General features: G+C 40.7%; 2 protein-coding genes across 9 annotated transcripts; one reads left to right on the top strand and one right to left on the bottom strand.

Annotated features, from left to right (window-relative positions):
- The first annotated feature begins 1,026 nt into the window (after nt 1-1,026).
- On the top strand, nt 1,027-13,440 carry epn1a (epsin 1a). 6 transcript variants are annotated; one of them, XM_032519270.1, is made up of 13 exons: nt 1,027-1,226; nt 4,519-4,680; nt 4,994-5,095; nt 5,465-5,623; nt 6,039-6,167; nt 6,488-6,617; nt 6,756-6,913; nt 7,120-7,191; nt 8,090-8,173; nt 8,668-8,947; nt 9,580-9,744; nt 9,985-10,227; nt 12,155-13,440. In XM_032519270.1, exons 3-13 carry the CDS (start codon nt 5,027-5,029, stop codon nt 12,619-12,621), a joined length of 1,956 nt encoding a protein of 651 aa, XP_032375161.1. In that variant the 5' UTR covers nt 1,027-1,226; nt 4,519-4,680; nt 4,994-5,026; the 3' UTR covers nt 12,622-13,440. The 6 variants fall into 6 exon arrangements, with proteins under 6 accessions (XP_032375161.1, XP_032375163.1, XP_032375164.1 ...); XM_032519272.1 differs by having other exon boundaries at nt 6,488-6,608; nt 12,155-12,621; XM_032519273.1 differs by lacking the exon at nt 7,120-7,191.
- On the bottom strand, nt 13,389-19,876 carry foxj2 (forkhead box J2). Of its 3 annotated transcripts, none has more exons than XM_032519276.1 (11): nt 19,608-19,876; nt 19,420-19,503; nt 18,974-19,320; nt 18,734-18,808; nt 18,557-18,649; nt 17,628-17,831; nt 17,080-17,554; nt 16,861-16,989; nt 16,644-16,745; nt 15,412-15,753; nt 13,389-14,654 (listed from the first exon to the last, which is right to left on the bottom strand). In XM_032519276.1, the coding sequence occupies exons 3-11, from the start codon at nt 19,292-19,294 to the stop codon at nt 14,542-14,544; spliced, it is 1,854 nt and encodes a 617-aa protein (XP_032375167.1). In that variant the 5' UTR covers nt 19,295-19,320; nt 19,420-19,503; nt 19,608-19,876; the 3' UTR covers nt 13,389-14,541. The 3 variants fall into 3 exon arrangements, with proteins under 3 accessions (XP_032375167.1, XP_032375168.1, XP_032375170.1); XM_032519277.1 differs by having other exon boundaries at nt 17,628-17,780; XM_032519279.1 differs by lacking the exon at nt 16,644-16,745.
- Nucleotides 19,877-19,895: the final 19 nt, after the last annotated feature.

The following is a 19,895-nucleotide window of genomic DNA, read 5'->3' as shown; positions in this document are numbered from 1 at the left end:
ACACACAGTGTCAAGCATTACATTACATGGCTTATTAATTAAGTTAAGAGAGGGATTTTGCATCCTAGATTGAATTACTTTATAATTAAGAGATCCTTATTTTTTAAGATGAAGCTTTTATAATTAAAGCTCTATATGTTGCTCCGTTTTGTAGGTCTCAATATGATGTGACCTGTTGCAGGCTATAGTTTCAAACCACTGAGGATAATCAATCAGCAGCCTGCTCATGTGTCTCCCCAATGAGCCACCAACAAGAAGACTTTTGTTTAGTCACATGAGAGTTTCTGTGGAAATAATTATAATGTGTTTTTAACTATTCATGCAAAAAGAAAGTTTTGTAACCTCCAGCTCCATTGCCTAAATGACGAACATGAATTACAAAATAGCCCTGTCTGTATGGGTAGGAAACCTGTATAGCCGATCACTCCTAATATTAAAGGACAGTTAACATGTTCATAGATGTCATGTAACCTGTACAAAATGTTGGTCATGATTAGGATGACAGTAACAATGGTACTGATAATGTTTTATTTTGACTTTGGACACCATTTTTCACATAAAGTTTAGATTAAAAACCTATATTATAAGAACCACATGCATTGGGTTGTGTCCATTAAATAAATAACAAAATACAGGAAGGCCACTTTTTTGGCTTTGAATATAGAATACATAAAAATAATAGTTTGAAAAATAAATTTCATTAAGACATAAATATATTTTAAGTTATGGGAGCATTAGTTATCTCATTGTTTATCAACCCCATCAATCATATCTCTGTAGCCTATAATGTTCTTCTCTGCTTCTCACATGGCACGGGTGTATGCCCAATCAACATTATCATTTTACCTTTGATAGGTCTGTATGTAAGTATACAAAACATTTAAAAAATCTTGAAGAAATACAAAAAAAGCATGAAAGAGGATGTTGTTTCTTTCCCCTATATTAGACAGTGGGTGGTAAATGAACAATATTTTAATTAGGCCAGACAATCAATCAAAGAGCACGTCCCTGTCTCTCTTTTGAAGGCTTTAAACAAAACGTGGTTTTGTATATTTTTTCATTTTCTTTTCATACTTGAACGTTGGCTCTTAAAAAGTCAATTAATTATTCATGAGGATTCTACTACAATCCCAGGAAAACAAAGCTACAGGGGGTGCGGTCTTTCCTGTAGTCGAGAACGGAAGCGGAAATTCGGCCATCTCCTCGTACATTCAAGATACAACAGGGTCAGTACAAACTTGATTTGGATTTTTATTGTGGTGTGTCGTCAGTATTTCTTGACATTTTGGGTTGGGATTTAAACGTATTTATTCAACATTGTCCCGAGTCAGGATGTGTCCTTGATAACGATTGTACAATCTAGCAGTTCTGTTACGAACTAACTAGCAGCAGCTAGATGGCTAACTGCTAGCTGGCTAATCTTTCCTAGCAGCAGCAAGTGATTCTTTTTTATCAGTCAAACTGGCAGGTAACCTTAAGGTCCAGTTCTAGTTCGTCTATTCAGTGTTGTGAAGAGAATGTCACTTTTAATTTGGCGTTTGTCTGTCTGTGAAGTCGTACCTAGCTACACCCATTCTGCTCCCCTGTTTATACTTTACCCAGACTTCACCCAGACCCTGGTGTCAAAGTGCTAGCCAACTGTTTCGATTAGCTTCGGTGAGAATGGGAGAGTTTGCCATCTAAATGGCTAAGATAACAGTACCAGGGGACAGTAAACATTTGTTGGCCAATTATCTAGCTTTAGTAATTGCTCCTAAACTTATCTTTCTCATTATACAGTCTTTGTGACACAGATATGCTCTTGGTAACACTGTTGTATAACGTTAATATAGCCAAGTACCCATTAACTCTGTGTCTGGACACTACGCTGTGTCTGTAACACTCAACGGTTCTGGTTAGCTAGCATAACGTCAGTTGGCTGTTTGATTGCTTAACGTTACATTAGTTAGCTAGCTGCAGGACAAGCTGCAGTTGTCAGAATGGGTTGTTAACGTTATCTGTGTGCCGGTAAAAGGGTGTGGGAACTTTTTCCTGGGGCTGTGCAACCGTCAACTGCATGAAAGTGACAGGAGGAATAAGTTAGCTTAAGTTTAATGACAACTCTTCGTCATGTGTGTTCATCGTGTTGGTACTCAATCACTTGCCTACATCTGGTCATTGCTAGCTATCTGTGTGCTGATCTCTGTCTCTCATAGTAGACGATAAAGTGATTGTGTTTTAGAGCAGCAGACTTCAAACATAGTTAATGCAACCTTTTTCTCATAGTGTCAGAGATTGTAGAGATATGTAAGACAACCTAAGATACAAAGGGCATGTTATGTCCCTTATCAAAGATTAGATGGTGTGTCTGAACTTTGGTACAAAGCTTCAGGAGTCTCTGAACTGGCTTCTGCAGTAGATCGCCATATGTTCAAGGTCTCATATTTGTCTGAGCTACAATCTAAACACTGACATGCTATTTGTTTCAGGTTTATTTAAAACACCTAAAAACTATACAGAAAAGTTGTCTTTAATAGCACATTTGTTGGTTTACCAAAGTAAATTTAAAATCTGAACAGATGGTCATGTCCAAATGCATATATCCTCAAAATTAATTTAATGATTTATTTAATTAAAAGTGTTGAAAACATTCTATGGGAACAGAGCAAGTTAGAATGTATTTAAGATTAGAAGAAAAAGGGCTAAAGTACACTATTCTTTACATTACTTAGACAAGAAAAAAACACATACAAATTTAAAATGAATTTTAACCAATTGTACATTTTCATGCCCATCAGAGTACATTGTGTTGAAGTCAGTCTATGTACTTTGCTTTGTCACTTTTGAGTCTTGAGTGCAGTATGCAGAAAGTTCTGCTCAAGGCTGGAGAATGGGAAGAGCAGCACAATTTCTTGGTTGCCTACTAGTGCTTATTTGCCTGGTTGGGGGTAATAGTCATGCAGTGGGTGGGTTGAATTTATCATCTTCTTTAGCAAAAGATATGCGCTCCACCCATTGGTCCTTGAAAGATGGCAGTTGAGGGAGTGGCCGAGCACTGTGATGACTTTAAAGTTGATCTTAAATCCCTTTCTCAAACTTCTCCCTTTTTCATTAAGTACATTTAAAGAGCATAACATGTCCATCCCAAGCAATGGTATAATTAGTATTTTGTCTTATAAAGAGGCAGGTTAAGGTTAGTACTTAAAAATCTTTGAGCGCTTTTAAATATACTGACAACACAATTTTGTCTGTAGGTGAAAATAACCAAAGGGCTTCTAAATGTCAGTTTCACAAAGTTTTTTGTTATTGCCCACCTCTGTTGCTGTGTGACATAGGCCGATGGGGGCATCTATTTGGTGAGAAAATGCAGATTGTGGCAGTGAAAGGATGCATCTGGTCAGTAACAATGTTTCAGCCTGCTATTTAAGCAATCAAATCCAAACAATGCTCAGTAGGTTCGGAGGGATCCATTATTGTGCCACAAAATCATTCTCCACATGCCATTACACCAGCAGCAGCAGACAGGATGTTTATTGCCAAATTCAGACCCAGCTACCACTATGGAATAACATAAACCATAATTTATTGCACCAGACAATGTTTCTTTCCACTTGTCAATCATCCAATTTTTGCTGATAGCATGCTCAGTCTAAACTCAACCTATTGTTTATAGCTGATAGGAGTGAAACATTGTTTTTCAATCCTGTATGTTACTTCAAGGCTGTATGTTCTAAGATCGAGACCTTGCACGTCTCATGTCTTATTAAGTTCATATTTGCATACCACCTGTTAGCTTAACAATTATTGCTTTGCTGTTATGAGCAAACGCTCAAACTACTGGATGTTCATGTCTGGTAATATGAGTTTTAGGACAATGTTTTAAAGTGTAATCAATCTAATGATAAGGAATATTCCCTAAAAATATGTAAATAGATCATTCTGTTGCAAGCTTTATGTTACAAATTTAATTTCTGTTCAGAAATACAATATTTATTTAGTACTGCTGTTGCACAGCTCTACCCTGATAGAAGGATAGACGTTGCCTGAATGATTTTAAAATGTGAAAGCAATTATTGACTGGCCTATGAATGAATCACAAGTTTGAAAAGTGTACTTGATCATGTAAACCAAGTCTCTTTTTCCTAAAGCACGCAGCTCCATGTGAATCCTACTGATAAAATTTAGGTTGGCCAAAGGATTTTAATTAAGGTTTTTTTCTCCCGCTTCTTTGTCTTATTAGTTTGGGCATAGTTTTTTCATATTACCCGCTTACTCTTGAGGGAATAAACAGACTTTATGACTTGATAAATAAAATGGAGTATATAACTCTTAATGTTAGCCATGTGTGGATCAGCAACAAGTCCTGTGATTTTGTTGCTGAATATCTGTTTTGTCTGTATTTTCCAATGGTAACTTTGGAGTGAGAGCTAACATAAAGTTTAGCTTTTCTTGTTTAGCTTGTTCTTGTCTGTTGTGATTTATTAATCTATCAGTGAGTATGGGTTCTTTTTTAATGTTTATCTCAATCTTGCTCCATAGTTTTCATCTCCCTGTGTCTGAAGTTTCGCGACCCAATGTTGCTACGGGATGAAACAGACAAACTGAGACATAGCACTCCATGAATGAGTGGCTCACCAGCCAGAAAAAACGAAAATATACGGAGAGGAGAGAACCTTATTCTGCATCGTTCTTGTGTAACAGGTGTGCATGACGCTGTCTCTCTTCCTCTGTTGATATCAGCAGTGGCATGATTTAAGATTAACCTCTGGTATAGACACCATCTTTCACAGTCAAAATTGTTTTTCTCAAGGTCTTTATTCCAGACTCCTGTACTTGTATCTTCTCCACTCTTTTTTTGCTCTTTATCTTCGTGCACTCCTTTTTTTTTTTTGTTGAGTCTTTTAATTATTATTTATATTTTGTCTTTGTTTGAAATAACAATGTTCTTCATCCCGTCGCAGTTTAATTTGCATTAACTATATTTTACAATACTTCTTCTCCATCTGTTGTTCAGATTGCAACAGAACTCGACGGCCAGACCGTTGCCATGTCGACCTCATCGCTACGGCGACAAGTAAAGAACATCGTCCACAACTATTCAGAGGCTGAAATCAAGGTTGTGTGTTCCTCTGTTTCTTTCTTTTCATTTTAATTTTTTTTCTTCAACACCCACATCCCCCATATGTCCAGGGCTTAAATATAACCCATTTATCTCTGCAGCACACATGACATAATGTAGTTGATGATAATCTCTGAAGCAACCTCCTCACTATTTTTCCTTGTTATACAAAATATGAACTAATCTAATCATATTATCTCATAAGTTTGTCTCTCTCTGGCTTGTGCCTCGATTGAGTTTGCAAGGCTACTCAGAACACTGTGGACCATTACATTTTTGCAATGTATTGGCCTAAAATTATACTTCCTATGAACAGTTTGGATGGAGGATATATTTAAGTTTGTCCCTTGCTGTGTTCTTATACAGGTTAGAGAAGCGACATCCAACGACCCATGGGGCCCCAGCAGCTCTCTGATGTCAGAGATTGCTGATCTGACCTACAATGTTGTGGCCTTTTCGGAAATCATGAGCATGGTGTGGAAGCGCCTCAATGACCATGGCAAGAACTGGAGACATGTGTACAAGGTTTGTATTTGTGTTGGAGTCGGGAATAATTGTGCAACACTACACCTGTCAGTGAGGATGCGTAATGATGATGCTCCAGACGTGTGTTTTATCTCAATTTACTGCTCACTACAGAGTTGAACTATTAGGTGGTGTGTGTGTGTGTGTGTGTGTGTGTGTGTGTGTGTGTGTGTGTGTGTGTGTGTGTGTGTGTGTGTGTGTGTGTGTGTGTGTGTGTGTGTGTGTGTGTGTGGTGTGTGTGTGTGTGTGTGTGTGTGTGGTGGGGTGTGTGTGTGTGTGTGTGGTGGTGTGTGTGTGTGTGTGTGTGGTGTGTGTGGTGTGTGTGTGTGTGTGTGTGTGTGTGTGTGTGTGTGTGTGTGTGTGTGTGTCCCCTTTCCTACAGTTGGTAATTGGTTGTGTTTTATATTTTCACCAGGCTATGACTCTTATGGAGTACCTGATCAAGACAGGTTCGGAACGTGTTGCCCAACAGTGCCGAGAGAACATATACGCAGTCCAGACCCTCAAGGATTTTCAGTACATAGACAGGGATGGCAAAGACCAGGTACACAAACATGCCATGCCCACAAAGCTGCATAGAAAGTTGTACTTATTAGCGAGAAAGGTCCACCTTTGTGGAATGCAGGCCCGCTTTATCAAACATGCTGCTTATGTGTCATTCAAGGACATTTTACAATGAGTTTCAGACCTCTTGTGCAAACGAAGCCAGCCAGTAAAGTTTTCATGGGTTGTTGATAATTGAAACTGTGGGAAATTAACAAGCTGTTACAACAGGGTGTACAGTGTTATACCAGCATCAGTAAAAATTAAGAAAAGTACACAAAATTTGCAGCATGTAAATTTGTGCTCGTTCCATATTTCCAGGGGGTGAATGTGCGAGAGAAAGCCAAACAGCTGGTGACACTGCTGAAAGATGAAGAGAGACTAAGAGAGGAGAGGATCCACGCCCTCAAAACCAAAGAAAAGATGGCACAGACCTCCAGTGGTGAGATGGGTACTTAAAGTTCTCAAAGCTCAAAGTTACAATATTACACTCTGAAGAAGGGTGGGCATAAAGGGCCTTTAGGAATGAGTAGCCCATAACCTAAGACATGCTCTTATCCATGCCTATTCTTATTTGTTTCTTCTCCAGCCTCCTCTGCTCCCTCAGCACCCAGCCTGGGGGGGAGCCTGTCAGTGGGCTCCCACTCTGGAGGGGCAGACCCTGAGCAGGCCTGGCCACAGAGCACTGGAGAGGAAGATCTGCAGCTCCAGCTAGCTTTGGCCATGAGTAAAGAAGAGGCAGAGCAGGTAACACAAAACAGCATATTCAAGGCAGGCACAGCTACGTTACTACACTCAAAGATAAGGGTTAAAGCATAACGTTTACTACTACAGCTAAGTTTGCAGTTTGTACAGTCTGTTTCAGCACCTGTGTACAAAGAGGGATTTTAATGATATTATTCACTACATACACCTAGTTTTGCTTTCACAATGTAACACCTGACCTCCCCCAGACTAGCAAGGACCCTCTGGAGGACGCTGAGCTCCGCTATGCAATTACACTCAGCAAAGAGATGCAACAAAAGGTCAGGGGCAGAGAGTGTGCCCAGCTGACTGGCCAGCCACTCATCAAATATCTGTCTTTCTGTCAATTGGGATTTCTCAAACACACATCAAGTATTGATCAATCAAGAAAATGAATTTATGCTCATATTTGTCATGTGCCATTTTCCTCAGGACACAAATTTGTATCAGACTGCAGTAATTTGGTTGAGATAATTTAGTTTGCTGCAGTGTCCATTTCTATTATGGTGCTTGCACTCACGAAAAGTCTGCAAAGTAGGTGCTTTTCAAATCCTTGTCAAAAGTGAACACCCAAAGAATTGATTAACTCTAATTTGATTGTTGAATTTGCATGGCATTGGCAAATATTTATCATAACTGACTAAATTAAACATTAAGTGGTTTGTTAGCATTGATTATTCTTTCCTCTATGCCTCCCTCTCTGATAGCATGCTTTCAACTGTAGTCTTGATTTGAAATGCTCTTTTTTCCCTTACATGTTAAATTTCCTGCTGTTGTAACTTCCTTGTACTGTGTTCACTGAGTGCAAAACATGTTTTTTCTGCTCCAGGTAGGCTAGATGATAAAGCGGAAACTGTGCTTATCCAATAGACCGGTACCTATTTTTAAGGCACATCCAGGCTGTGTGAACAAGCATTAATATTATATGATCCTGTTTTGTTGTAATAATTATGAGAATCAGACAAAATTGCAAACTCTTAGAAATATTGCAGGGATTGGTAGATTTGCATTATTTTTATGTTGACTATAGATAATGCTTAAAGGTCAGGTGTTCAGTTTCCCCTCACACCGATTCAGTTAATTGTGGAATTGTAAACTGGTCCTAAATCTGTACCTGTGGTGTGCTTTCCGAGGTTGTGTGTCTCAGGTTGCTGACATCACAGTGTGTGTGATTGGCAGGAAGAGCGATTGCGCAGAGGTGATGACCTGAGACTGCAGATGGCCATTGAGGAGAGCAGGAGGGAGAAGACTAAGCCTGAGGATGTATGTGTAAAATGTATCTGTATATCTCTCACTTTCCTGGCTCCTATATTTTTCTCTCTAAATCTGATCAAATCAGCCACATGAGAGATGAAATCATTAAGACGTTTGAAAAGCAGTGGTAAAGATCGCATGTTCAGTTGAATAAACATGCTTTCTTTACTAGTGTAGGAGAGCACAGCCCATTTGTTTATGTGACTGTTAACATCTGTGTACAAAGTGCAGAATACAAAAATAGAAATTGCATGCAGTTTTATCAAATTACTGACACTGCACAGACATAATAATAAAAATGGATTATAAGAAGTTCAATCTGATTTCTTTCACCATCAATTTGATGTATACGTCTGGTCTGCAATTATTTGTCTCCTTCTACTTCTCGTTAGGCAGCATCATCTAACCTCAGCTTTGTGCGCTGAATGTGTCCTTAGATTATTTATTTTTTTCTCCCTGAATACAGCTGAGAACATTAATCCATAATATATTCTCTTGCACAGGGCGCTCTGATGGAGCTGGGTGCCGTGGACCCCTGGGGATCCCCTGCTGCAGCCACTGTGGGCTCTGCCGGCCCCTCGCCTCCACCCACAGTTCCTGCCCCTGCTGCCTCAGGTCCGTGGGGGGCAGCCCCAACAGACCCATGGGGCGTAGCGTCACCCACATCTCCTACAAGCTCTGACCCCTGGGGTGGGGGAGCCCCACCCAGTATAGCCCCTCCTCCAGACCCCTGGGGAGAGACGTCCAACAGAGTTAACAACGTCGACCCCTGGGGGAGCTCCGGTAAGCAGCTACAACACCGGTCACGTACTAACTCTGTAGCCAGTCAGGTTGATGGGAATGTACTCATCGCTGAGTATCGAAAGAGAAGCGTTTCTTGCTCTGTGGATGAAAGAGGATGTGAAGCCGTCTCAACCTTTACTTCGCTTCACTCCACAGTCCATTTCCTGTCTTCATTACAGCCCTGTCGCATTTTCTATCATGTCACCATGCTGTCATATCTTCTCATACACTTACATGCTTTCAGTTTGAAATGAGGAAAGCAAGCATGCTAAATCCATTCTCCCTCTGTGTCTAAACCAGGGATTTGTATCCCCCTTCTTTCTACTCAGGACTGACTGTGGCTGTGTCTCAACCAGAGCTGTTTCTTCTCTTACCCCTTTGTGCCTTTTTAATGTATGGCTTAGCTGCTTATTATCTCTCCTTTACCTCCATGGAGCTTCAGATATTAAATAGGTGAAAGTAATATGGTGGACAGCTACCTGTCCTCACCTTTCAAGTTAGGGACTGCAGAGGTCAAGGAGAGAAACATCAGTGCTGGAACCCCGCCCAGCTTCCTGCTCCCTCCTTTTTGTGGATTGTACCTGTAAGGTGTTACGTTAACCCTCCCCTGCGTCTCCTCCCCTCCCCTGTAGCTGTGACCCCTCCCAGTGTCGATCCCTGGGGCCCCCCAGTGCCACTCAGCACGTCCTCCTCCGGGGGGGCAGTAGACCCCTGGTCAAGGGACGGGCCTGTCCCTGCCTCTGACCCTATCACCTCTGACATCTGGAGTGGCACCGCCAAACACACAAATGGCACAGGTATACTCACATTAAAAGCTACATGGACTCACAAACGCTGAGGTACTGGTACGCACTTTTAAAGGGCTTTTCATAGTTTACACACAGATTTTAAATTGCATGCACAGAAGAGTTGTCTTGTCCTACATTTCATCCTCCTCTAGTATCTGTGGTAATGCAGTTCTATATTGTGTTTTATTATAATGAACGTTTTTTGTATTCTGATTTGCTGTTTCCATTCCTCGTTCATTTCCTCCTTAGGAGATCCAGAGCGACGAGGGTCCCCAGCAACAGGCTGTGACAGTACAGGCTCACCGGTGCCCTTTGACCTGTCATCTCTTGGTTCTTCACTTCCTGTTCGTAAGACTCCAGAGTCCTTCCTTGGCCCCAACGCAGCGCTGGTGGATCTTGATTCCCTGGTGTCGTCTAAACCCAAACCCAAACAGCCACCACCTCCTTCTATCTCTTCTTCTTCAGCACACAACCCCTTCCTCCAGAACACAGGTTAGTTAAACAGCTATTGGGTGATCTATTTGTAGCCTGAAAGAGAGAAGTAACCACACTTCTTAAAGGGTAACTACTGTTTTATTTTCAACCTTGACCAATGTTTTTGTGTCTAAGTGACTGATGGGAACAACAATCTTTGACTTTGTCCAGTATTAAGCGAGGCCGCTGCAGTTGGCAGCGACGAAACAAGCTACAATGTAAGTTAATAGTGCAAATGGGTAGCTTATTCACATATGTTCACAAAAGCGCTTTTTTGCCACTGACAGGCTCAGATTAAAATTTAAGTGTCTGACAACATTATGGAAAGGATTTCTAAGGAGGTCGACCTTTCTGTTAAAGAGTAAGATTTTTTTTTTAAACATAAAAACATCCGCAAAATTACTTTTGCTAAAGCCACCAGACTCGACACCAACTACCACAACTCTAGTTTTGGTTGAAATAACACATGGTTTACCGATTTACTTGTGAAAATATGTTTGCTCCATACACGCTAAAAGTCTTTTTTTTAAATTGGAGTCTGGTGGGTTTAGCGCTAGCGACCTTAGAGCTTTTTTTGGGTAAACAGAAAGGTATTAAAAAGGTTTTTAAAAATGCATATCTCTATAGGCATCCTTTCCATAATGTTGTCAGACACCTAATAAAATGAGCTTTTCAGTGGAAAAAAAAACAGTGAACATTTGCCCCATAGGGTTACATTGCAGCCCGGTCTGTGGCGTTCACGCTTAATACTGGACCAATTTCAAAGATTGTTGTTGTTGATCAGTCACTTACACACAAAAACATAGGAAATAGGGTCTAGGTTGTAAAAACGGTAGTTACCCTTAAAGATCAGCATAACTTTTGTAGACAGACAAACAGGTAGTTTTGCATTTTTAGGTAGAACCATGTCTGTCCACACAAATTTTTAAGATGCCAACATCAGCTGTAATTCTATATTTTTATTCACAAAATACAGCTTGCCAAAAAAGCTGTTTGATTAGTATGGAGAGTTTGGATGGAACAAAAGAAAGTAACCCTATGGGGCAAATGTTCACTGTCTATTTGGTCCATTAAGTGCACTTGACAGTGTATGTACAGACTTTCAAAAAGCCTTTGATACTGTTCCTCATAAAAGACTGCTATCAAAGTTAAAATTCTGTTGTTTAGACAGCAGAGTTATTTATTGGATACAGGATTTTTTGACCTACATAAAAAAGCAAGTGGTAGTGAATGGTTCCACCTCAGACTGGAAGCCAGTGGCATCTGGGGTCCCAGTCTTAGGCCCTGTTCTCTTTGTAATTTACATAAACAATCTGCCCGATGTGATACAGTCTGATGTTTACCTTTTTGCGGATGATACTAACATTTTCAGAATAGTAAGTGACACAGACGAAACCCATTTTCAAGACGTACTGTATGTAGAATGGGATATAGTGTGGACAGTGGCTATTGAAAATGAATCCCGAAATAAAAAATAAATTTTAAAAATAAAATGTGTAGAAAAAAGGGAAAGGGTCTAGAGAAGAGCTACTACATTAATTCCAGGAATGAAAAATAGGTCTTATGAAGATAGATTAAGGAAATTAAGTTTACAAACTCTCATATTTAGGTGATATGATTCAGGTGCATAAGCTTGTACAGGGAATATATAATGTAACAGTTGAGTCTATCTTTCAGATTTGGAGCAATAGGTGTGAGACACGAGGGAATTCTTCAAGACGTTACCCTAGAACATGCCCGTCTGAAAAGAGAGAATTTTTTTCATGCTCCATGTGGTAAAATTATAAAATGAGCTTCCAGAAGAAGTTGTGCGTTTCCCTTCTATTAATTCCTTTAAGAATAGGTTGGTTGCATTTGGTAAAATGGAAAAAGTCAACCTGTCTTTTGAGAGTTGAAGAAATAATATTGAAATGCTGTATTGTTTAACTGTCACTTCTGACCTCAGGCTCATCTCCTGCTCCTGGCATGGCAGTGACTCCAGGCAGCACCATTTCCAGTAGGGGGGTTTCTCCAATACCTGCCTCCTCCAACCCTTTTGGCGTGGCTCCACCCATGACCTCCATCTCACCTCAGCCCTCATCACTTGGCCTGAGCGGCCTCCGTTCCAGTCCTGTGCCTCCCAATCCCATGCTGGGCATGGTGCAACCAGGAATGGGCATGGGGCCAATGAGTGTGGGCATGGGGGCTCCAGGAATGGGCCTGGGCATGATGCAGGTTAGCCCCATGGGCATGCCCTACGGCGGGCTCTCACCAATGGCACCCCCAGGCTCGGCTCTGTTGGGGTCCGGAGGCGCAGCACCTCCTCAGCTGATTTTGGGTGGGCCCACTGGAACAGGAGGAGTGATGGGGGCAGGAGGATCAGTGGGAGGTGCAGGAACGACGGGAGTGAGCACCAACCCTTTTCTTCTTTGAAGAAGTTTCACCACTACTTTGCGCTTATATTTCAACCTCCTCTGTCGTACCTGCTGCCCCCCTTCATTCACCCCCTTCCCCCGCCCCCCCCCCCTTAACACAATTTGTGTCCAAAAAAGAAAAAAATGTGTACATCTCTATATTTAAAGAAAAAAAACAAAAAATCTAAATTTATGTTTATCTTTTCCTTCAGAAGCATTACTTCATTTCAGAATAATTTTCCACATTTAGTTCTTTTCATTTCAGTATGCGTTGTTTGTGGGTGGGAAAAAGAGATCTATTTATTTTGTGTTAGTCCTGTTTTGTTCTGTATCGTTCTTCATGTGGTGGGTTTTTTCAGTCTTGTCTTGAGATGAAGGTAAGTCTGTGAGGCCAGGATGCTTTTTCAGTAGTGACACTCTACTCTGTTGTAATATTACTGCACTGAGAGAGAGATTGAAGGAGAGGGGACTTAGCCAATAACAAACTGAATAGAAAAACTGTTGTACCTGCCTCTTCCTCTTCTCTCCCTCTAGAATGAAGACAAACACTGAATCACTGAAATGAAACAAGTGCATGAAGGATAATTTTTAATGAACTCCAGACTGAGATAAGGACTGAAAACCCTGCATTAACATTTAAGGCACAATGTGGTCAAATTGTTTCAACTATTTCACTTTTAATTTAATGCTAAATGTAATTTATTTTTTTCCAATTTTTGGGAACAAATAAACAAGGAAAATCACACGATGATGCCATTTAAATCAAATGCTTATTTCCCCCCCCCACCTTACTATCGTAGAAAACTAAAGAGAGCGCTAACATCTGTGGTCTGATGGGGGGAAACTATGGGATGTTTGTTGAATGTGTGTGTTTGCAGCAATGTGTGAATGAAAATATGTATGCTCATTTGTGAGTATGCAATAGTTTCTGTGTATATGTATCAATATCTGTCTCCATTTTTTCTGCCTGAACTTATTTCAGTGACCCAGAAAGGAAGAAATGACATACATTATTTTTGTTTTTAAAAAGAAATTGTCACTTGCATTAATACTATGTAATGTTGGGATTTCAAATGAGGTATTATAAGGGTCACACATTTTTCTGCCAATCATATTTCACACTTTATTTTTTGTTAATCAGAAGCATTAGATTTTTTCCAATCACACATTTTATATGGGATCCCTGGTGTCCAGGTGTCCCGGAGTTGTCCACCACTGTCTACTGTTTCATCCCTCGTTCCTTCAGGAAGGGAAAGTACCATACTGATGCTTCTCTAAAAAATAAGACAGTTATTTCAATGAATGAATGAATGAAAGGAAGAAAACAACCTGGGACTTGACAACATGCTTCATGCTGTTCTTTTAATTTAGTTTGATGAATTTATTGTTATTTTATATCAACAAGAAAAAAATATCTCTTTTATCAGGTAAGGTTGACTTTTGTGTGGTGATGACTGTGAACATTCACATTTGAAAAGTAAAATGGAAAGAAAATCAAAAGGAATTTATGAAATAAAACAAAAACAGGATGTTTGGCTTGTTTCATGCTTGCTTTGTAGTTAAAGTCTATATTCCATATGGACTTTTTCTGCTGCAGAGAACAAAAATGTGATGAGAATATATTTACAGTTTATTTTCTTTGGTGAACATGTTTATGACTAAAAGCCAACAGAAAAAACACCCTGCCAATTACCTACAGAAGAAAAGCTAAACAGTTATTACAGCATATGAATTTGAATGAAGGTGAAAACCTGTACAACTATATTTCAACCTTGAAATACAGTGTTCAGTCACATGTGACAAACTTGCACCCTGAGAAACTTCAAGATGCACAAGTAACAGGCAGCCTCAGCATCAAGTTTAGTGAGGACTGCTGTAAAGAGCCACATTTCGCTGCAAAGTTTTGTTGTAATCCTTTCCTCCACGCAGACGATGAGGGTCAAACGAGCAGAGAATCCCAGTCAAAGTCATCCTGGATCTCCTCGCTGTTGCTGTGCAGACTCTTTAATGGAGGGTGCTGTCGGGGTGTCATAGACTGAGGCTGCATCCCAGCTGAGACAGAAAGAGAAACAAGTTAGCACACGACAAAAGAAAATGACAAAATATTGGAAGGATTTATTTTGTATTTAAATAACTTCTCCTTTACAACAGACTGCATCATTGTTTTGGGAAACGGCTAAGAAACGCCACATTTTTTCAAGTCTATCTTAATAAAACAACTGCTGCTGTCCCTATTGGCTGTGAAAAAATTCCTTCCTAACATGTAAGTGTTAGGTGACAAAATCCACAGTCCTTGTTCTGTGTAAAAATGTGTCAAGTTCAACTAAAGTAAAGTATATATTTTTTTGATTTTGTCATCACTTAGATGAAAATAATCTCAGGAAGGAAATTTCTTCAGACAAGAGGAGTGATTACAGTGACCAGTAGCTTTTTTGGTGTACATAAAGGCATGTGAGTATTGTTTTAGAGTAGACCTGAAAAAATGTTATTTGTTTAAAATTTGCATCTGTTTTGTATCCTCTCTCTGTGGACTTGGCTGGATTAACCATTGGGGCAACTAGTCACTTGCCCAGGGGCATAGGACATCTAAGGGGCCCTGGGCTCCATTACATATTATGTTTGATCACATTATAAATGCAGTCTTCACTTTCCTAATTATATGCAGATTTTGAGTATTGCTGTCCAGGGCACATGAAATTGTTAATCCTTCCCTGTCTGTGGAGCCCTCCACATGTCATACTGGATCCCACTCAGTTGCTGCAAAAGTTTGAAAAAAAAAACTTGTTGAACATGATGCGCGGGGTCTTACCAGTAGTGTTAGCAGGTTGTGTTAGCTGTGGTCTTTGAAGGCCCTGTCCCTGCATGTGCAGAGCCCTCCGGGGTGGCTGCACTCCACTGGCAGGGTGAACTATGGGAGAGTAAGGGAGGGGTGAGGGGTGAGTGAGGCTGGAGAGGGTAGGAGGTGGATTGGAGGTGAATGTTGGGACCTGTAAGGAGTGAGGTGAACCGAGGGCTAGTGGGGAGTTATTCCCAGAGTTGATCATGCCTTTCTGGGTGAAGAAGCGGTTCAGAGAGTCACACAGGGAAGTGAAGAGTGTCGGGTCCAGGGCCCAGTCGCAGAGCTCTGCTTGACGCATGCTCTCCAGGAGGTCTGGGGACACAAAGTTAGGGCCTTTTAGAACAAAAAAGGCAAAGCCCTTAGTAATTCTTAAAAGAACACAGATTTTACTCAACATTTCTATCATTTTGTAAAAATCTAAATAATAACCATACTCATTGTTTTATTTTTTGCCTCTAATACATTCTGGCTAGTGCAGTGTTTGTAATAGGTAGCTGCAAAAGACAAATATCTTAAAGGGTCAGTTCAGGTAAATTAACAATACAAACATTTTCTCAACTCCTGGTATTAAGCCATGGAGGTAGTTTATCTGTTGAGATGTAAGTCTGAGATAATGTAGGCACTCATTTTTTTTTTTGGTCATGGCATTAAAAAAAAAACTAAACGTTTTGAAGGTGCTGTGTCATTCCTGGCCACAACAAACAATTATTTTCATTACTGAATAATCTGCATGATCTATTTTCGCAATTATCCAATCATAAATTGTTTGGCTGAAAAAGTGTCGTTTTGGCTAATAGTGAAAAAATTACCAATATAATTTCCCAGAGTCCCAAAAAGAATTACTTAATTTATTTGACCATCAGTCCAAAAGATATTCTTTTTACTTTCACATTTGACAACAAAATAAAAGCAACTTTTCACATTTCCAGAAGCTGGATCCAGTTTTTGTTCTGGAAAATTATTTGGGAAGAAATATTTGACTTACTGACTGATTGACTAGACATTTCAGCTCTTGTCTTTAATAGTCATAATAACTCAATAACACTTCACAGACTTGTGAGTGTTTGGTAGATGAACCTGAGAAATGCTCAGCTATCTCGAAAACTCAGCAGATAAGCCTCCCGGCGGTAAGTGAGAAAATGTTTTATTTTGTGAATTTCTTTGAAGCCACCCTTTAAACAAGACTGGTAAACAGAACAGACCTGGGTGACCAGATAGGTCTATGTTTGCCCAGTCTAGATTGCTGGCAATGTGGAAGCTCTTCTTCAGAGAATCTTGGTTATTGAACCAGTCAGCTGGCACCGCTAAAGTGGAAGGGAAGGAGGTAACTTTAGAAAGCACTGATCTTTCCTGTGTTATGTTGCTGCTTTTAATACAATTCAAGCATTGTTGGGTATGATAAGGCAAGGTGAGACTCACTGTATTGTGGAATGCGCTCCGTCTCAGGAGGGTGTGAAGCCGGTGCAGGGTGGGGAGACATTGGGAGCAGAGTCGGCGTGTGCAGTGGGGTAGTGTCATTGTTCAGAACAGCCAGGGGAGCAACATCCGCTAGAAAGAAAATTAAAACACTAATTCATCCCAGTCGTTTATGTGTACGATGTATGCTTTATAGAGTTAATGGGCACACATAGTACTTACACTGTGAGCCTCCCTTCTCCCGCATGGTCTTGAAGAGAGACTTGAAAGACGCATACAAGTCTGGTAAGTTCATCTCATCGAAGGTGAAACGCAGCGGAGGCTCAGTAGAGGAGTTTAGTGAGACAACAGGAGGGGCAGCAACAGATGAAGGGACAACGCATGCAGAGGAATGAGTGGGTCCTAACACAGTGCAAGAAGACACTGAGTTAGGAGCGCAAGAGAAAGTGGGAACAGATACTGAATTAGCAGGAAAAGACAGAGTGGCACCAGAGAAAGAGGGAGAAGACATATTGGCAGGAGACAGAGGTGTAGCAGAGGCAGTGGGGGTAGAGAAAGTGTGGCCGTGTGGATGGCTAGGTGGGAAGGAATTGGTAGTAGACATGGAGGCAGCAGAAGGACGTCCAGCTGGAGGAGAGACAGATGGATGCTGGACAGGGTGAGTGGACAGAGGGCTTGGCATGTAGGGTGACAGTTGCTGTGAAGATAGAAGACATTAGATTAGATGCAGCATCCCTGACTGTGATAAAGAGGGGAGAAAGTGACCGTACCTTGCATGGGGGAGGAGAGAGGGAGGCAGAGTGGGGTGGCTGCTGCTGGATGGATCCCAGTGGCTCTGTGTTAAGAAGCTGGTGGTCTGTGTGGGGGGGCGGTGGAGGAGGAGAGGCTTGTCTCTCTGCTTCTGTCCCTGGTGCTTGAGAATCCTGTAACAGCACAGCGTTACTATTTGTAAGGGTGGAAAAGTTATCACAATCCTGTAAGAAAGAAAAAAATTGCATTACTCAAGTTAAAGGGTTGGTTTACCTAAATGATAAAAATGAAAATTACAGTAGAGAAATACTAATGTTTTTCACATTGCCATGCTTTTATTTGCCGGGATTTTGAGATTTGTCCCTCCACCTCATAACAATTCGTAAGTGAATGCTGACTAATCCCCAAAAACTACGTCAACTGTTTTTAATAGGCGAGAATAACCAGGACATTGTTTCTGGAAAGATATTTTGGTGTTATATTTTAAATGTAATAATTTGATGCTGTGAACATTACGTTTCATTTATGATTTTATTGGTGGGTGCAGAAATCAGAGACATATATTCTCAAAACCTGGACAGATGAAACCAAAACCAGTATTTGCATGGCTAAATACCACCAGAGGTAAATTAGCAAATAAGTTTTTTTAAAGTAAATATGTATCAGGGATAATATGCGTCACTGGTCCCTTCAGGATGTTAAGTGTCGATTATAAGTTTTAGGGAATTCATAATACAATGTTTTTAGTTTAAAAATGTTATTTGTCATGAAACTTGTACTAATTACAGCTGTCAGATTGAAGAAGTGCAGTAAAAAGTTAAATATGGGGATACAATGCCAGAATCCTTGTACCCTACGTAATTCTTTAACAGTTTGGGGGTTTTGACATGCTAACAATGCAGGTTTAATAGTTAACAAGTTACTGAGTGAGTGATATTAATCAACATACATCCTGCCTCTCCTCTTCCTCCTCTGGATAGGGACGTTTAGGTGCCCTCACTTGATTCACCTCCGCAGGGCCATCCATCGTCCAATAGGAACCCTACAAATACAGTTCAAGTGTCCGACTTTACGCTCTTTTAAACAATCATTCCTCCATCTCACATGATGCACACAAGTAATTCACCTTGCCGGGGTCATTCTGCGGCCGAGGAACTTTCCTGAAGCATTTATTAAGGGACAGATTATGCCGAATGGAGTTCTGTTAGGGACACAAAGTGATGTCAGTCATGCACCAGCAACCAGGTGATGCAAATAATATTAAAATTGGTTACAAATTACCAAATACTTTTAACTTATACTTTAGTAACAAAGTTATTACTATTCTAATACACTAATAATGTGTTGTTTCTACATTGGAGCTTACTTTCCATCCACGGCCAGCTCGGCTGTAGTAGGGAAACGTGTCATTAATCCAGGTGTAGATGTCATTCAAACTCAACTTCCTCTCAGGTGCAGCTGCTATTGCCATAGCGATGAGAGTGGCATAGCTGTGAGGGGGTTTCCCCTTGTAATTAGAAGGGGAGGGGTCCGGCACAGAGGGTAGGAAGTCTCCCCTCTCCTTCCCTCTCTCTTTCTTTTTGTCCCTCTCGCCTCCTCCCCTCTCTCTCCCTGAGCGTAAGCTGCTGATTCCCAGCTGAGGCAGCCAGTCAATACTGGTGAGACTGGAGTCCAGTTCAGAGGACATTGTCTCTCCTTTTCTCTGTCCAGGGTCTGAGGGTTCAGAAGAGGAAGCATTGGATCAACACATCCTTTTACTTTGGACACTGTAGCGACAAACACAAATACCGAGAAATGCTTAAGTAGATTTACCTCTGCCTGTAATGTAACACTGTCAACCGTTCTGTTCCTGTACTTCCACCCAGCAAGTTCAGACACTTAGTGCTGCTCTGGAAACTATTCATTCACAAGCAAAGGCATTGCATGAATGTGGCCGCATATATGTGTCACAATTCCACCTAAACCTTCTATTTTCTGAGGAAGAAGAGGGACTTGCTTACCTCTTTACAATCACTCGAGGGCCCAAGGCCTTAAAAAGAATAAATATTTGATGTTGTCATCAGCTGTGCACAACTGCTGACAAACTGGTGTCCGTCTTTCACTTCAGATCTCTCTCTTCAGCATGTTGATCCCCACAAGGCCTCCAATCATACCTGTTTTGGGAAAGTTTGTGTAACTTTGGAAAAATACAATACAAAATTATCGGAGAGCTTCCTTTTTCTTTCCCTCTCTTCTTCCCCTCCCTTTTGACTAAACCAGAATTACGTCACTCATCCCTCCCTCTTTGT

Source organism: Etheostoma spectabile, chromosome 6 (genome assembly GCF_008692095.1).
Source record: "Etheostoma spectabile isolate EspeVRDwgs_2016 chromosome 6, UIUC_Espe_1.0, whole genome shotgun sequence".
NCBI classification, from domain to species: Eukaryota; Metazoa; Chordata; class Actinopteri; order Perciformes; family Percidae; genus Etheostoma; species Etheostoma spectabile.
This window is presented reverse-complemented; position numbering and strand designations above follow the sequence as displayed.